Below are 18,820 nucleotides of genomic sequence, written 5' to 3'. Positions count from 1 at the left end.
TAGAGGAACATAGGGTCTATGGAGGTAATTATTTCTTTTGTATGCATACTATTTATCTTACTTTTTTCTTTTCTAAAGCCATTTTTTCAGTGTGGTTCTTACCAGCATTACCATCTGTGGCTTCCAGAAGATACAACTAACTTAAAGCTATCTGGTTACCTTGGTGTAAAGGCAGGCAGGTGAAGTGCTGGCCTAGGAGTCAGTAGGCCTGGGCTCTTGCTGTGCCTCTATAGTGGCTTTTGACTTGGGATACATCTGTTAACATCTGTAAGCTTCAACATTCAACACATTTTTATTGAGTTACATCTGAGACTTAAAAAATTTAATATTTATAACCCTCCTCATTTTGAAAAGGATTTAAGTGACTAGCAAGTGATAGAGAGGTGACCTGTCTGATCTTGTCTCTGTTTCTGACCAGCGGATAAGTAAATGATTAGATGGATGAGAGCATTTCAGGTCTCTGATCAGGGCTTTCTAGAAGGCTTCACAGCCATAGCTTCTTCACCTTGTCCTTGCTTCCTCTTCTGTGACTACTTCTATTTGGGAAATCAAGATCTTTCTTCTATCTTCTTTGGGGATGATTTGAAGAGTATTTTGCCTAGAAAGTAGTTATCAAGCTCAAGGTCAAAAGAAAAGAGGAATTTTACACTCTAGGAATTGGAAGAAATGCCAAAAACTAAATGTCTTTTTCAAATAGTGAACTTGAAGCCTGAAGAAGGGAAGTGATCTCCTTAGAGCCACATAGTAGAACTACAGCTAGATTCCAGGCTCTTTCTGCTAGGCATTTTCCAGGTTCATAAGAGGATTTAGTTCAGTTCAGCTCAGTTGTGCAGTCATGTCCGACTGTCTTTGCGACCGCATGAATCGCAGCATGCCAGGCCCCCCTGTCCATCACCAACTTCCGGAGTTTACTCAGACTCAAACATAAGAGGATTAGGTGTCATGAAATGGACTGGGTGGTTTTCTTGCTGTATGACTGTATGGTGGTGGGCAGAGGAAGCTTCACTCCACATCTCCCATGTAGTTGTGTCAGGTATGCTCAGGACCTTAGATATCTAATAGGTAGACAGTCTGAGAGGGCATAAGATGTGAAGGGTTTCCCTAGTTAGCCTGTGACTGGCATTATGTATGTGGGTAGTGACAAAGTGAACAAAGAGGAAAACTATGTAGTACTCTGGCATTGGGACAAATGGGCTGTTTTCCTATTTCTAGAGAGATTGTATTAATTTACATTTATTTGTTGTTTCTTTTGCATATGTATTTCTTTGATTTCTAATGAGACCTTTTCCTGTGTTCATTGACTATTTTTTTAAATTTTTTATTTTATTATTATTTTTTATCATTGACTATTTGTATTTTCTCTTACTTGTATTTTTTTTCTCTTGTTGAGTTATTTATTCATGTTCTTTGTGTATATCCCAGTGTATTCCTAGTCCTATGCTTGACTTCCCTGCCAAGAAACTATTAGGATAATAAAGCATTGTCCCTAAATGGGGAAGACAGTTAATAAGAAATATTCTTCTCGCTATTAAATGGAGTCAAGTGTTAGAAGCTAGGGACAATGAGACAGGTGGGTAATAGAGCTGGGCAGAAGCCCCCAGTAACATTGTCTCTTGCTTTTCCTGTACAGAGTTTTGCCGGATCGACAAGCCCCTGTGCCACAGTGAGGATGAGAAGCTCAGCTTTGATGCAGTCCGAAGCATCCACAAGCTGATGGATGATGATGCCAATGGTGACGTGGATGTGGAAGAAAGTGATGAGGTGAGCTCCCTCACCCTTTGTGGCTTTCTTCTCTTCCTGTGCGAACAGTCCCTGAAGCTGTCTAGACAGGCTGTTCCCTGGGAAGAGGTGTTCTTGCTACTGGCTTGTTCTCTAGGGTCCCATCCCTACCAGGGAAGGTGATTCTCAGCAGAGCAGCCTCGAGGAGCTGGCCTGTCTGAGAGCAGGCCTTACCTCTCTGTCTGTGTCTGGACCGGCCCCCATCTGCCTACCAGCTGGAAGCACAGCACTGGCCGAGCTGTGCTGTTTGAGAGGGAGAGGGAACCTTGAGGCTGGTCTGTACAGTTTGCCTGCATCCTTATTGTACTCCTGCTGTAGGCGGAGGGCACCCATCTTTCCTAACTCTGTGTTCAACCCTGTGCTGGCATGTGGAGGAGAAGGCAAGGCAGTCAGATCTTGCCCTTTGGAAACTTATATTCTGTTTGTGAAGAAGAGACAGAGGTTCCTAGAAAGCTCATTCTGAATTCCAGGCTGCAACTGCTAGAAGTCAGTTGAGTGGTCCAGACAGCAAGAGTGAGAGGAATCTCTGGATGAAAGAGCCCTGTTATTGTTTCACCTTTGGGCATTACTACAGCTCCAGTTCCACAGAGCCCCTACTACAAAGTCATCATGTTTGAGAAGATTTAAAAATTTCAGTTGTTTTCGGGCTCAACTTGAGCCAGCACTTTGGTGAAGCTGCCAAGTTATGCCAAATCTCTAGTAGTGATGTGGTGTATATCTTGAGGGAGGAGGTAATTCTGGTCTCTCCTTCCTGCTGGTTAGTCCACTTTCAAAGTTTGAATTCAGTTTTGGATTTCACGTTGTCAGAAACATCTTGAAACAGTGAAAGCCTGTACAGCGGAGTGACATGACTGATGAGGGGTGTGGAAACCATGAAATGGAGAGCATTCAGTAAAATTCAGTGTCTATAAGTATCTATTATATATGTGCCAGGCACTGTTCTAGATGTGGGGATATGACGGTAAATACATATAATTACATAGCGATACATCCGTCCTTGTATAACTTACAATCTAATGAAGAAACTTTAACCTGGAAAAGAAAAAATTCAGATAATATAATTCCTATCTTCAAATAAAATAGAAATAGAGGAATCAGGCTTAAAAGATGATAATGGTTAGCAGTGAAATGCTTACTCTATGCCAGGCACAGTGTTAAGCTCTTTGCATAGTTACTCTCTTAACTTTGTTAACAGCCTCATGAAGTTGGTATTATCGTCAAGGACTGGAACTTTGGAAAGGTTAAGCATTTCGTTCGGGAACACACTGAGTATGGGCACAGATCTGATTTCAAAGCTGTATTGCTAAGTATTGCTGTATTGTCTCTTATTCTGAGGGCAGAACCAGGACCACTGTGGGGAAAGTAAAATATAGGCATGTTCTTCTGGAGTAAAGAATCACCTAACAGTGCTATCTCGTCATAGTAGAGGCTTCCTTGGTAGGTAGATAGTGAACTCCCTGTCACTGAAGATTGGCAAGTAGAACACAAACCTCCACTGACTGGTCTACTGGGGGGATCCTTGTATCAGGTTGAACTAAATAATGTCTAATGAGAGGAGAAAAATAGACTTCCTAGAGGAAACGTGGAATTGGGATAGAGTGGAAAGGGAGGGGGCAGCCTGAGCAGTAGGAAGGAGTGTGGGCAAAGATGTGGAGGCAGGAAGAAGCACGGTTGGTAGGTTTGGTCGGACAGAGTGACTGTGGTGGAAAAGCACAGGACCAAACTTGAAAAGGAAAGGGGGCCCAGGCAACCAGGCAGAGATACGTACATAATCTGGCAGCTGTAGGTTTTTAAGGACAACAGCCATGATGAAGGTATCTGAGCTTTTGGTCACATCTAGAAGTGTCACTGGCTTTCAAAGGACCCAAGTTTTATCTGTCTGTGCTGGGAATAGTGCCATGTTCCTGGTGGTGAGAGAGGCCGAGAGGTTTCCTGATGTCTCTCCGAGGACCTGGCCACCCGACTGGCACCACAGTCAAGAAGGTGATGTGTTCCAAGATCCACAAATTCCTGGATATCTTTGTCATCTGCTCCTCTTTCTTTTTTCACTTTCTGCTGAATTACTTTGTCAATGAAGGGAGGAAGAAAATGTTCTTTTTAGAGGAATGTACCACAACAAAAAGCTCATCAGCACAAACTGTTCTAAAATAACACAAAAGCTGTCACCCTGCTCTTCCCTGTGCCAGTGGCGAGCTGTTCTTTTTCAGCGGAGCTTCTGCCTTCCTGGGCTTCTTCATCTGCTCTCCCTGCAGTCTCAGGCCTCTGGTGGGCAGAGGGGCCTGCCAGTCTGGGTTTCTCATGATCAGTTACAAGCTCCTTTCTTTTTGAAACAGATAGTTGTGGTAGCAAAGTCTATGTGTTTAAGACAGTCTCAACATATATGGAGTTCAGGATCTAACTAGACCCATTGGGTGGACAGCTCAGAGCTTGGAACATTGGATTATGGACTCCGAGACAGCAGAGGTGAAACCCTGGTTGTGTTGGCGATCAAGGACCTGAGATTTTTATGACCCATTTAACAGAACTGCTGGTTACCCAAGTAGCTTAGTAGCAGTCTGCAAGGATACTATATTCAAGCTTCATCTATTCAGCCTCATATCAGTAAGTTTTTCAGATAACTGAACTATAACCTTATTTCTAGATATTTAAAAATTGTAGCCATTCTTGAGGTCAGGTTTCCTCCTTACAGACTATTGTGAACAGTCTTAACTTTCTTTGGATCATTTGGAGCAGGTCTGCACAGCCTCTTGCACTGTTACCGTAGTGCCTGCATTCCCATATGCATTGTTGTGATTTGTTTTTATAGTTTCCTGTCTCTTCTTGGATTCATTCTCGTTTCTAATTGTTCTATCTCTGCTATGAGCTATGAAATTAGACTTATAGTACACTGAGATTCAGCCACCATTTTACAGAAAATATGTAGTCATTTGTGTGGAGGAAGCCAGTTTGGCTTCTCAAGTGCCATCCTTGCTTGCTTTTATCCTAGGCAGCCAAGGATTGAGGGCCCTTCAGATGAGCAAGATGGCACTATTGACACTGGTGTCCTCCTTGTAAAGCTGACAGTTCTTACAGCCTGGCAGGGTGGGAATTCATGACCTGTGTTCTACTGAGACCTCTGGTGGAGACACTGCCTTTGGGCAAAGGATTTGCAACCATGGTATGGCGTTTCAGCCTGTCCTGACAGTCTGAGGTGTGTAGACAAGAGCCTTCCTAAAAACACTGGCCCCTTGAATGGACCAGACAGTTTGAGGGGCAGTTTTATTTTCTTCTGTGGCGCCTACATAGAAAATAAAGGACATTTGTTCAGCCATTAAACAATTCTTATTGTCATATGGATGATAGACAAGCATATGAAAAAATACTCAGTATTGTTAGCCACTAAGGAAAGTACAAATTAAAACCACAATGAGATATCACTACACACCTATTTGGATGGCTAAAATTAAAAAGTGGTCAACACCAAGTACCATGTGACGAGGAAGAGTCACTTGAACTCTTAACAGAGATTTTTATAGAGCTGAACAACATAATTTAATACATGTCTCAGCATTTCTACTTCTAGATATTTACCCTATAGATAAATGAAAATTTATATTTGTACTAAAACCTGTACATAAATGTTTTAGCAGCTTTACTCATTATCACCAAAAATTGGACACAAATCAGATGTCCATCAATATGTGAATGAAGAAAACAAACTTTGGAAAACTACTTAGCAATAGAAGAAGTGAACTGCTGATGCACACAGCACAGAGGAATCTCAAAGGCGTTATGCTGAGAGAAGGAAGCCATCTCAAATAGTTACATACTGTTAATATATGATAACATCTAATGACTTTCTGAGAAACTATAGAAATGGAGGCCAGATCAGTGGTTACCTGGGATAAGGGATATGGGGTGGGTTTGATTATGAAGGGACAGCATGAAGGAATTTTTTTGATAATAGAACTGTCCTGTGTCTGGGTTGTGGGGCAGTTATAAGAATTTACATATGTACTAAAACTCATAAGAAGATATTCTGCCCCCCTCCACTACAGTTAATTTAATCATACATTAATTAAGAAAAGTGTTTCTAGCTTAGCAATGACACACAATTCAAGCTCAGTGAATGCTAATTATTGCTGCTTTTCTGTTTCCTCTATATTTCCAGGAAAGCTACCTACATCTGACACTTGTATTTTAATGTTCATGTGTGGAATGACTGACTAATATCACTGTAGCGAGCATGCTGTTAGACTGAGATGAGAGTCTTACACAAGGGTGTGATCACACATTTTGGGTGATGAAGATGAATAGGTTAGTATGAGCTTGGAAAGCTGTAATGCCACAGGACTGGAAAAGGTCAGTTTTCATTCCAATCCCAAAGAAAGACAATGCCAAAGAATGTTCAAACTACTGCACAATTGCACTCATCTCACACACGAGCAAAGTAATGCTGAAAATTCTCCAAACTAGGCTTCAGCAGTACATGAACCGAGAAATTCCAGATGTTCAAGCTGGATTTCGAAAAGGCAGAGGAACCAGAGAGCAAATTGCCAACATCTGTTGGATCATAGAAAAAGCAAGAGAATTCCAGAAACACATGTACTTCTGCTTCATTGACTATGCTAAAGCCTTTGACTGTGTGGATCACGACAAACTGGATGGGAATACCAGACCACCTTACCTGCCTCCTGAGAAACCTGTATGCAGTTCAAGAAGAAACAGTTAGAACCAGACATGGAACAACAGACTGGTTCCAAATTGGGAAAGGAGTACATCAAGGCTGTATACTGTCACTCTGCTTATTTAACTTATATGCAGAGTACATCATGTGAAATGCCAGGCTGGATGAAATACAAGCTGAAATCAAGATTTCCAGGAGAAACATCAATAACCTCAGATACGCTGATGATACCACCCTTATGGCAGAAAGCGAAGAGGAAATAAGAGTCTCTTGATGAAAGAGAAAGGGAAGAGGGAAAAAGCTGGTTTAAAACTCAGCATTCAAAAAAGTAAGATCATGGCATCTGGTCCCATCACTTCATGGCAAATAGATGGGAAAACAATGGAAACAGTGAGAGACTTTCTTTTCTTGGGCTCCAAAATCACTGCAGATGATGACTGCAGTCATGAAATTAAAAGACTATTGCTCCTTAGAAGAAAAACTATGACCAACCTTGACAGCATATTAAAAAGCAGAAACATTGGTTTGCTGACAAAAGTCCATATAGTCAAAGCTATGATTTGTTCCAGTAGTCATGTATGGATGTGCAAGTTGGACCATAAAGAAAGCTGAGCGCCAAAGAATTGATGCTTTTGAACTGTGGTGTTGGAGAAGACTCTTGAGAATCCCTTGGACTGCAGGGAGATCAAGCCAGTCAATCCTAAAGGAAATCAGTCCTGAATATTCATTGGGAGGACTGATAATGAAACTGAAGCTCCAATACTTTGGCCACCTGATTCGAAGAACTGACTCATTGGCAAAGACGTTGATGCTGGTAAAGATTGAAGGCGGGAGAAGGGGATGACAGAGAATGAGATGGTTGGATGGCATTGCCGACTTGATGAGTGTGAGTTTGAGCAAGCTCTCGGAGTTGGTGAAGGACAGGGAAGCCTGCCGTGCTGCAGTCCGTGGGGTCTCAAAGAGTTTGACATGACTGAGTGACTGAACTGAACTGAACTGGGAAGTTGCAAAATATTCTTAAGCTTCCATTAGTGCGTGTTGTGTCTGCTGTAGAATATAGCATAGAGTTAAGAGCTTGTGCTGCAGAGTCACACAGACTTAGGTTTAAACCTGGCTCTCCCTTTACCAGCTGTGGAAACTTTGAGAAGTTACTTATCTCTTTAAGCATCAGTTTCCTCATTAGAAGTGGGAGTGATAATGTTAGGCACCTCATGAGTTATTGGGAAGATTAAATGAAATAATGCACATTGGGACTTCCCTGGTGATCCAGTGGCTAAGACTGCACACTCCCAATGCAGGGGGCCCAGGTTTGATCGCTGGTCAGGGAACTAGGTCCCACATGCTGCAACTAAGGGTCCCACATGCTATAACCAAAGATCCCTCATGCCGCAAGAAAGATCAAAGATCCTGTGTGCCGTAACTAAGACCTGGCACAGCCAAATAAATAAAGATTAAAAAAGAAATAGTGCATATAAAACAGTGCAATGCCTGGCATAGAAGAGTCTCCATGAGCTTTTGTTGTTATCTTCAGAAAGAGCATGCATTTTGATATAGATAGGCCTATGTTCAAAATTTGGCTTTGCCTCTTACTGGCTATGTGGCAAATAGGCAAATCACTTCACCTCTTTGAGCCTCAGTTATTCAGCTATTAATATTTGAGGAGGGCGACTCTCTACATGGTTGTTGTAAGAAGTTAATGTATGCAAAGCACCAAGCACAAAGGCTGGCATATGATAGGTTCCAAATTCATGTTTTATCCCTCCCTCAGCATGATGGTACAGATAGTGAGGGCTAGCCTGTATCTAAAGAATTCCAAATCAGTTCCCTCATCATCCCAGGGCACCAGTGCATTCAGCTCTGGGAGCCACCCCCAGCAGCTTGGCTGACGTGCCGAGAGCCAGGCTGCTGCAGGAGGTAGTTCATCCAAGGGGAGTGATAGAGCAGGGACACATGTTTTCAGGGGCCACAGCTTCTCTGTCAGCTCACTTAGCCTCCTGACTATGCCTTTATTTTTTTGAAAAGGTCTAGGTGAGAACTTGTAATTTCCTCCTACCTATATGGAAGGCTAGAGGATTTTGAACAAGGCTATATTGTGGTAGGGTCATCAGATCTCCTTGACTTCAGCAGGATGAAAGTTAACTTGCTTCTTACCTGTTTTAAGTTGTTCCATCAAGAGGCATGCTAGGTCCTTGGAGGCTGTGAGAGTTGGGGAAGAATGAACTCTGGCCCCAGGTGGAACCAGGCCTGGACAAACTAAACCCTAAGAGGGGGCAGCTGGCAGTTCCACTTGCAAATAGCCAGCGGATCAGTAGGAATGAACTGAAGGGGCAGTGGTCCATAGGGCCCTGTGTGCTTCTCGCACAGAGCCAGTGCTGTGGCCAGCATGTGCTAATTTGGATGAAGATAAATAGCTGCATTATGCTCCTAAGTTATCATCATGACTAATAATAATTGTTATTCACTCCTCAGGCTTGGGACCTCATTTCTTTGTATCTGGATAGCTGTGGACTCTTCTCAGTATTCCCTTGCCTCTAGTTTCTCCTCCACCAGCACATGTCCATGTTGTCAGTGATCTTCCTAAGTTACATTTGAGTTTCCTTTTACTTTTCCATCCAACTTCCTGTGCCTGGCACTCCATCTCTTCAAATCTGGCCTTAGCCTTTTTTTTTTTTTCCTTTGGCTGTACTGCCAACCTGCAGGATCTTAGTTCCCTGACCAGTGATTGAAGCTAGGCCACAAGCACCGAGTCCTAACCACTGGACCGCCAGGGAATTTCCCAGCCTTAGACACATCTCCTACCACTCTGATCTGACACTAGTCTTTCTTTGGGTCATAGTCATTCCGTGTTTATTCCAGGTGCCTTTCTTTGCTCAGATAGTTCTCCTTTCTGGAAATTAAGTTCTCATATCCCTTCCTGGTTCTGTCTGTATCAGTCTTAGATGTCCTCTGGAATGCCCCTAGCTCACTTTTCGTGAACCTTCCCTGACTTTCTCACCCCTCTGATCTCTCTCATCTCAGTATTAACTCCTGCAGTGCAGTCTCCATCGCTCATTTAGCACTTTATTAGACTGACTTGCTTTGTACCCTGATGATTTTGATTGTATTATTGCCTAAAAGTTTGCCTTTTTGCACTACTACTGGAATTCCTAGAGCACAGCTCTGAACCTTAGTCTACCTTTTGAAGGGAGTGTGGTGGAAAAGGAGCGCTTATAGAATGTACCGAGTCCTCTGCCGGCTGAGTACACATACAGTTCCATTTACTTCTCAACCACTCTAAGAGCTAGGTTTTATTAACTCTGTATAGAGATGATGAAATGATAAGAGAGTGGCCTACCTTCACTTACTATGTTCTGACCTGCCTATCAGTGCCTGCAGTCTGACTTTAGCTCACCTGACTAGTCCTTGTTACCCTGCTCTTTCTTACTCTATTGCTGCAGCCATCTCAGACATGCTCCTAGTATCGCTATGCCTTTGCTCCAGATAAATCCTCATCTGGGCATCACTCTGCCTCCCAGTTTTGCCTGTGAGAATTCTACTTGTCCACCAAGGCCTAGATCAGGATTTTTCAGCTGCAAGCATTATTGACATTTTGGGCCATATTGTAGGTTATTTAGCACCATCCCTACGCACTGGCCGCTAATAGCAGCCACCATGTTCCCAACCCCACCAAATTGTGATAACCCAAAACTTTTTTTTATCACCAGTTGTCAGTTGGCTTCTCAGGTGGTACAGTGATAAAGAATCTGCCTGCCAGTGCAGGAGACGAGAGAGACGAGGGTTCAGTCTCTGGGTTGGAAAGAGCCCCTGGAGGAGGAAATGGCAACCTGCTCCAGTATTCTTGCCTGGAAATTTTCCATGGGCAGAGAAGCCTGGTGGGCTGCAGTCTGTGCGGACACCACTGAGCAGCTGAGCACATGTCAGTTGCCCTGGGGGATAGAATTTCTCCCAGTTGAGAACACCAGACCCTAGATTAAATGTTTCCTCCAAGAAATCCTATTTGTTCCCCTACATTGGGAAGTAATCCTTCCTCTCCCATGCTCCAGAGTACTGGGTGTGAAGCCCTCATCTGGCATATTGCTCTGCTCCATATTGTAATTAGTTGGGTTCATCAGTCTGTCCTACCAGCTTGTGAGTGCCTCCAATAACAGGAACCGGGTCTCATCCATCACTGCTTCTCCCACAGTGCTTGTCGCAGGGCATTACACACAAAGGTGATGAGTTATGTGCTTTTTAATTTGAAAGCAAAGATCCTATCTTATTGCTGTGTGCTCCTTAAATTGTTTCTCTGGGGCAGAGTGAGAGTATAGAGTTAGCTGGTCAATGATATGGGGGACAGGGTGCTTCTGACTTGTGAGTTCCTGGCCAGGATAGCAGCTAAGTCAATGGTGGGCTGTGTCTAGGAGTTGCTAGGGTCTGGGCTCCAGACGTGTTTGTGACCCCTTCCTTGCCCCTCTGCCCTGTTCTGTGAGTCGCATACAGAATCTGAATGGAGGTAAAATCACTATAGTTAAAACATTAGGAAACACTTAGAGAAAAACATACAAGAGGGGTATTGTTTAAGAAAGGAAGACCCTGAGACTGCTGAAAGGCTGTGTGACTGAGCAAAGAAATGCACAGGCATTGGAGCAAGAAAAATTAGGGTTTCAGGTGTACTTTCACTGATTAATAGTTGTATGACCTTGGGAAGTTCTCTGTAAGCTTACATTTCCTAGCTGTCAAATAGGGATAGTAATCCTTACCTTGAAAGATTATGGCAAAGATGAAATGACCTCGTGTATAGAGAGTCCCCAGCCTGTGGTTTAGTTGCCAGCACTTGTGTTACTACTTCGTTTTCCACTCCTACACGCCTGTGATGGTGCTGGCTACTTCGCTCACATCATCTTTACAAGAAACCTCTGCTGTGGGGTAGATAGTAACTTTTCCATACAACTGGTAAGGAAACTGAGACTGAAGTAGCTCATAGTTATCCATTTTTTGGGATTATTGCATCTCAGATCTGCCTCAGGCTGATGAAAGTATTTCAGACTTGTGATTGTACACCTCTGTGATTTTGCTAAAAACACTTGAGTTGTATACTAAGTTGGTAGTGAATTATAACTCAGTGAAGATTTAAAAAAATAAAAGTGTCACTACATTGGTTGAGGTAGTGGTCACCTCCTACTTGCCTTTCTGTGGCCCAACCCATAAGAATCCCTAGGGCTCTATAAAAAAACACATTGAAAACCCTGTTGACTTCTATCTTTATTTCTCTCACTCCTTCCTTTGACAGATATACAGAGGTGCTTCCAAGTCCGAATTACCATGGTTTCTGGAAGCAGAGATCCCTGGTTAGCTAGCTGACAGCTAAGTTGCCTCTGTTTCTAGGCAGGTGTAGATGGCTTTGAGGACACCAAACTGAAGAGCCTTTGGGAGAATTCCTTTCCCTCTTCCTCCCTCCCTCCATCCCTTCATTTCTCTTTTTTGGTAGTTGTTTTAGAGAAGCTAAGGGAGAACTCTGGTAATAATTCCCTCTCACCCGCAGACCAGGGACCCGAATCAAATTCTAGCCCTTTATCATATGGAACTCCATAAGGGGAGATGTCAAAGGCAGCTGGCTAATTATCTCCAGTTTTATTTTTCCTGGGTTTGTCTTGTGCTCAGGGCCTTCCTCTAATTTCTACTGCTGCTACCATGCTGCCCCTCAGAAGCAGAGTTCTCCCCTGGACCCAGTCCTGAACATGGATTTTCCTTGCTTTCTCTTGGAACAATTTTGACAGCCTGAAGGTTTTTTTTTGTTTTTTTTTTTTTTTTAAGTTTACTACTGTAAAGTAGGGCAGAAGAAAATAACTACACACAATTATTCAAATAACCTCAGCATAAGTTTTGATGTATACCTTCTTGTTGCTGCAATTATTCTTCTTTGACCTAAAGGATTGTTACAGTATGGAGGCATCCCGTGGGTTTTTTGCCTTCTAGCTCCCTGCCTATCTCCTGGTACAGTCACCATCTTATCTCCTGCCTTGTGGAACATGTTGACCCCTGCCCTTAATTTGGACAGAGCACAAACTGAAGTCTGCTTGGGCCCTTTGGACAGAACAGAGATGATGAGTAAGTGAATGGTGTCATTTATCAGGTGAAACCTGTTCTTTTGGCTGGGAAAGAACTTATCCTCATTTTCCTTGTAAATACCTACTCAATGGACACCTGTATCATTCACTTACGAGGGCTGGCTCACAGTCAGCTTTCAGGCTGCAACCCCACTGAGTCCAAATTCTGTGGCCTTGCTTTAACTTTTATGAGGGCTTCTTGGTGTTTTTGTGGGTTTCTTAGAGTATTTGGAAATTGACTTTTAAAAAGCCTAAACATGAACTTTGGAGTCTGACCTGAGTTGAAATGCAAGCTTGCAAGTGTACTAGCTGTATGACCAAGTAATTTGGAGGCTCACTTGCCTCATCTGTAGAATAGAATAGAGATGAAAATAAGATACCCTTTGCCATTCTTAAGCCCTTAGGCTAATGAGAGAGGCAGATATGTAAACTGGCAATGACAACATCACATCTTCAGGGCTGTAATGGTGGCGTGCACAGGAGACTGTGGGAATTTCAAGAGGAATAGGAGTGAGGTAATCTAACATGTGCTGGTATAGCAGAAGACACATTGTCAGCCAGCACTCAGGGAAGGGTAGCTGTTGCTAGACAAGCTGAGCTACACATCCGAGGGAGTAGGCATCATTTGCAATCTGTCCCAGCGCCTTAGCCAGATACAGGGTGAAGCAGCAGCTCCCCCAGATGGCTTCGCTCATGTTTCCAGGAAAACCCAGACGGTGGTTTGCTTTGATAGATAGGGAAATTCTTTCTCACCAAGCAGACTGTTGTTTTCCTTCCTTCCCTCTTTGTTGGTGAGTCTGCTTTGTCTGTTCTGGATGGCAGTCCTATTAATGGCAGGGGTTAGTTGTAAGGCTTCTCTGTGTCTATATATGTGTATATGTCTGTGCCATTGTGTTTATGTCTTTGTGTGTATACATCATTTTGTGCTTTTCTGTATTTGTATGTGTCTTTTTGTGTTTAAATGTGTCTGTGTGCATATGAAAGCTTCCCTGGTGGTGTGCGTAAGAAGTGGAGGAGGGGAGGAGCACTGAGCCAACAAAGGATCTGAGAGAAGACACATAAACCAGGTCAAAGATGAAGCAAAAGATTAGGAGAGAAAGGTGAGGGTGCAGTACAGTGTGCAGGACTTGGGGGTAAACACAGAGCCAGAAGTATAATCAGAGACCCAAAGATGCTGTTAGTCCAGGCAGGATCTGGGTCCTCTAACGTGGTAGAATGCAAGGGTAGTCTACAGCCAAAAATGGTCAAGCCAGAAGAGAGAGAAAAGTTCTGTTTCAGGTATTAAGTAAGCTTCTGGATCTTCCTGTCTATGGAGGAATTGGCCACTGGCCTCCATGGTCCTGCTTGTCTTCATACCTGATTGGTGTTTGCTTGTCTGTGTGTGTGTTGATGCCAGCCTCTCTGTGCATGTCTGTATCTACGTGTGCATCACATTCAGTATACCTAATTGCATTAGAAACAACTGGTTTCCAGGGCAGTGTCTCATTCACTTGAGGACCCAGGATCGCCACAACCCCCTTTATTTTTTCTTGTGTTCCCCACCCTTTTTTTCTGTCTTCCTTCTTTAGGCATATTTACTGTCTGCTCTGTGCTGGATGCTGAGTATGCAAAGACTAATGAGGAAGACAACTTTTCTACCTGCAGAGAGCTCACATTGTCAGTGAGGCAGAAAGACTGTGTGTTCAATCCTAGTAGGTATTGTGGTGAGAGATGAGAACTGCATGATCTGTAAACACAGAATAGGGAATTTAACCCATTCTAGGATGCCAGGAAAGATGACTCAGAAGAGATGATGCCTGAGATGAATAGGAGTTAACCTGGAGATGAGAAGGGTATAGCAAGTGAAGGAATGAATATGATGTCCTTAGGGATCTGTGACTCAGTGGTTCTTTTACTGTGAGCATAGAAGGTAATGGTGGAGCAGGGGGGGAGAGGCTGGGAATGTGGTTGGAGATGCAGGCATGAGCCAGCCAGATTCTAGCCATACTGAGAAACTTGGATTTCATCCCAAAGATGATGAGCTTGAAGGATTTTAAACAGAGATGGCTCTAATTCTGACTGAAGGTATGTCAGGATCAGGCCTTGCTGAGCAGGTAAAACTGGAACTTGGTCTTTTAAAGGAGAGCAGGGTTTACCAATGAAGAAAGAAGGAGGAGCATTCCAGGAAAGAAGAACTTTGTGAGTAAAGGCAGGAGGCAAAAAAAAAGGAACACTTCCTTCAAGTAGGAAGGTGTCTAGAGAATAGTCTCTTCATCTACAAGATAGTGATATTAGTAATATCAACATGCATAAGGCTCAAATAAGACAATGGATGTAAAGAAGCATTTGTAAATCATAATGCAGTGTGAACATTTCAATAGTGGTCATTATTACCCAGCTTGTCCTTTTTTCTCCCTCAGTGGCCAGCAATATCAGGCCCTTGCAGGTATGGGTCAGGTAGGCATGTGCCTCAGCACCATGGCATGACTGGTGAGAACCAGGCCCTTTGTCACCTAGCAGTCCTGCATCTCAAGGAGGAGGGGCTGAAATTAGAAGCTGCTGGAACTCAGAGGCTGAGTGCTGGTTCACTCAGGATACATAATTTCTCACAGTATGAGCCAAGCGACCCAACTTCAGAATAGTCAGACATTCATGAAGCACCTTCTACATGTAGGAAGTGTGAGGGACTGTGCCTTCCATGATCTCATTGTCTCCCCATTGTAACTGTGAGGTCGTCTACATTTTACAGGCTTAAAGTGATGTGGTGAGTAGTGGTTCAGATGGGATTCGAGTCTGTATCTGTGAGATTTTTTTTCCCATGTGTCCCTTCACAAGCCTTCTGATATCTCTGGATGGTGAGCAAGCTCCCTAGTTAGTTCAGTGGAAAACTGTGAGGTCTCATGCAGTGTGGGGTTGAGAGGATTGGAGTGGTGTTTCTCTGGGATAGAACCATAGCCCTTTCCTCCACATAGGAGAGTAGTTCTTGCCTTCAAGGACTGACTTTCCGCCATATATCTGACTCATCCAGGTGCTTTTCAGTATGATTAATCCCTGTGTCCTCAGATCCCAGCATAGGACATGACACGTGGTCACTGCTCAGTAAATGCTGGTTGGGCAAATGAATGAACAAATGCCTCTTAAAAGAGGCTTCCTGTCTTCAATCCTCCCTTCTGCCTTCTCTTGTGGTACCATCATGCTCTAATATGAGATTTTGTTCTTAAGGATTTTTTTTTATGTCACTCATTGACACATAAGCTTATGTTCTCCCTCTTAGAATTGATTAGAACCCAGAGTGTTCTTAAAAAGGGGACATGAGTTTGCATTTACTCTCTTATATTCTCTGTTTCCAAGTCTTTTCCTCTACCTACTCAGTGCCCAACGGTGACTGGCAATTATGAGGAACACATGGTAAGCCCTAAACTCTTACCAAGTTGGTATAAGTTGGTGTTCTGTTTTGGAAATGGGGTCCAGAAGGTTTTCCTACTGTGGAGTGCTTGGCTGGGTTTGTATTTCCCAGGGTCTTGGAAAGCCATACATAGGGGTGGTAGTGTTGTGGGGAGAAAACTGAAAGGGAAATAAAAATTGACTCTTGTTCATGGGGCTTGTTAAGGGAGAGAAATTTCCTTAGTACTTGAAGCCATAATGGAGGGAGAATTAGGTGCATTTAGTCCAGGGGAATCTTTATGACCCCCTTCCTGGTTTTTATAACATTTGCAAACTAAGAATAGCTTTTACATTTTTTGAATAGTTGGGGGAAAACATCCATGGAAGAATTTTATGACATGTGAAATCTATATGAAACTCAGATTTTGGTGTCCATAAGCAAAGATTCATTGGCACAGAACCACTTTACTCATTTACTTCTTGTCCCTGGCTACTTTCATAGAAGAGCAGAGTTGAGTAGTTGTAACTGAGACTATGACTAGCCAAGTCTGAAATATTTACTGTCTGATTCTTTGCAGAAAAGTTTGCCTGGCCCCTGGTTGAACCTACCATTTTTTAAAAATCAGCTTTATTGGGATATAATTCACATACTGTACTCATTTAAAATATATAATTTAATGGTTAGTAATATATTCACAGGTATATGCAATTATCACCAGAGTCCAATTTTGAACATTTTTGTCACCTCAGAGAGAAAACCAGTACACGTTGGCTATTGTCCTCCTGCCCTCCTATTCCCCTAGTCTTAATGTACTTTCTGTCTCTGAAGATTTGCTTATTCTAGACATTTCATATTTGAGTCATGTAATATGTGGTTCTTTGTGACTGGCTTATTTCACTTAATATAATGTTTTCTAGGTTCATCCATGTTATAGCATATATCAAAACTTCATTCCTTTTTGTGGCTGAATAATATTCTATTGTATGGACATGCTACATTTTGCTATTCACTCATCAGTTGATGGACATTTAAGTTGTTTCTACCTTTTGGCTGTTATGAATAATTCTGCCATGGTACAGTTTTTTTGTGGACAGATTTTTACTTTTATGTTTTTATTTAAAATTTTAAAAAAATTTGTATTATTATTATTTTGGCCATGCCTTACAACTTCTGGGATCTTAGTTCCCCACACAGGGATAGAAGCCAGGCCGTGGCAGTGGAAGCACATAGTCCTTATGACTGGACTAGCAGGGCATTCCCAGTGGACAGACATTTTTATTTCTCTTGAGTGTATGCTTAGGAGTGGAATTGCTGGGTCTAGGTCATGTAGTAATTCTAGGTTTACTCTTTGAAGAACTGCCAGACTTTTTCCAAAGTGTCACTGAATGTTGTTACATTCATGTCAGCAGTGCATGAGGGTTCTAATTTCTCCATATCCTCACTAACACTTGTTTTTATCTGATTTTTAAAATTGTAGCTATCCTAGTGGATGTGAAATAATATCTCATTATGGTTTTGATTTGCATTTCCTTGGTGATTAATTTTGCCAAACATCTTATCATGTGCTTATTGATCATTTCTATATCTTCCTTTGAGAAATTTTAAAACAAATTTATTTCATATTGGGCATAGTTGATTAAAAATTTCGTGTTAGTTTCAGGTATACAGCAAACTGAGTTAAACATATATATGTGTCTGTTGTTTTTCAAATTCTTTTCTTATTTAGGTTATTACATAATATTGAGCAGAATTTCTTATGCTATTCTATAGGCTCTTGTTGGTTATCTATTTTAAATATAGCAGTGTGTACATGTCAATCCCAAACTCCCAATCTATCCCCCACCAAGCCTTCTCCCCTGGTAACTATAAGTTCATTCTCTAAGTCTGTGAGTCTGTTTCTGTTTTGTTAATAACTTCACTTGTATAATTTTTTTTAGATTGTGCATATAAATGATATCATATGATATTTGTCTTTCTCTGTCTGACTTCCTTCACTCAGTGTTGAATATGATAATCTTCAGGTCCATCCATGTTTTATTCATATCCTTTTCCCAGTTTTTAATTGGGCTCTTTGTCTTTTTATTATTGAGTTGTTAAAATTCTTTTTACATTCTAGATACAAGTCCCTCATCCCTTATGAGATGCATCCTCTGCAAATATTTTCCCAGTTTCCCACTTTTGTGATAGTGTCTTTTGAGTCACAAAAATTTTAAACTTCAATGAAGTCCAGTTTAATTTTTTTGTAATTGTTGTATGCTTTTGATGTCATACCTAAGAATCCATTGCCAAATCCAAGATCATGGTGATTTACCCTGATCTTTTCTTCTAAGAATTTTAAAGGCATCTGAAGTGTGCCATGACCCAAACTAGGTTCTAAATATCACCTCATCCAAAACCTGCTCTTTCCCTAACTTCATCATCTCAGTTGAAGGCAACTCCATTGTTTCCATTGCCTTGGCCAAAAAATACTATGAATCATCCATTAATTCCTCTCATGCACCATATCCATTGATAAATCCAGTGGGTTCTACCTTCAGAATGTATTCATTTCTCACCACTACTCCCCTGCAGGCACTGAGATGCAACAGCCTCCTAAAAAATCACCATGTTTATAATCTATTCTCAGTGTAGCAGCCAGAGAGCTTTAAAAAAATGTAAACGAGATCATTTCACTTCTCTGCTCAAAACGCTGTCATAGCATCATTTCTCCTTTAGTGTCAAAGCCAAAGTTAACACAAGAGTCAGCAAGGTCGTATGTGACCTGACTCCCACTTTTCATTAGGATCTCCTCTTCTTTATATAGCTCCCTTAGTTGTTTACACCAGTCACACTCCATGCTGTTTCTCAAAACATTCCTTTTTTTTTTTTTTCCCTATCTTAGGGCCTTGGTTCTAGCTCTTACCTCTGTCTGGAATATTCTTCCCC

General features: G+C 42.1%; 1 protein-coding gene across 4 annotated transcripts in view; it reads left to right on the top strand.

The window, feature by feature from the left end:
- STIM1 (stromal interaction molecule 1) overlaps positions 1-18,820 on the top strand; it is a 195,690-nt gene that overhangs the window by 111,151 nt on the left and 65,719 nt on the right. For 3 of the 4 annotated variants that reach the window (XM_043480934.1, XM_043480935.1, XM_043480936.1), the window contains exon 2: positions 1,631-1,761. In XM_043480934.1, the coding sequence (XP_043336869.1) occupies positions 1,631-1,761 (131 nt within the window). Of the gene's footprint in view, positions 1-1,630; positions 1,762-15,268; positions 15,275-18,820 lie in introns of those variants that run through there. The other variant, XM_043480937.1, reaches the window with a different exon arrangement.

This window comes from Cervus canadensis, chromosome 11, assembly GCF_019320065.1.
Source record: "Cervus canadensis isolate Bull #8, Minnesota chromosome 11, ASM1932006v1, whole genome shotgun sequence".
NCBI lineage: Eukaryota > Metazoa > Chordata > Mammalia > Artiodactyla > Cervidae > Cervus > Cervus canadensis.
This window is presented reverse-complemented; position numbering and strand designations above follow the sequence as displayed.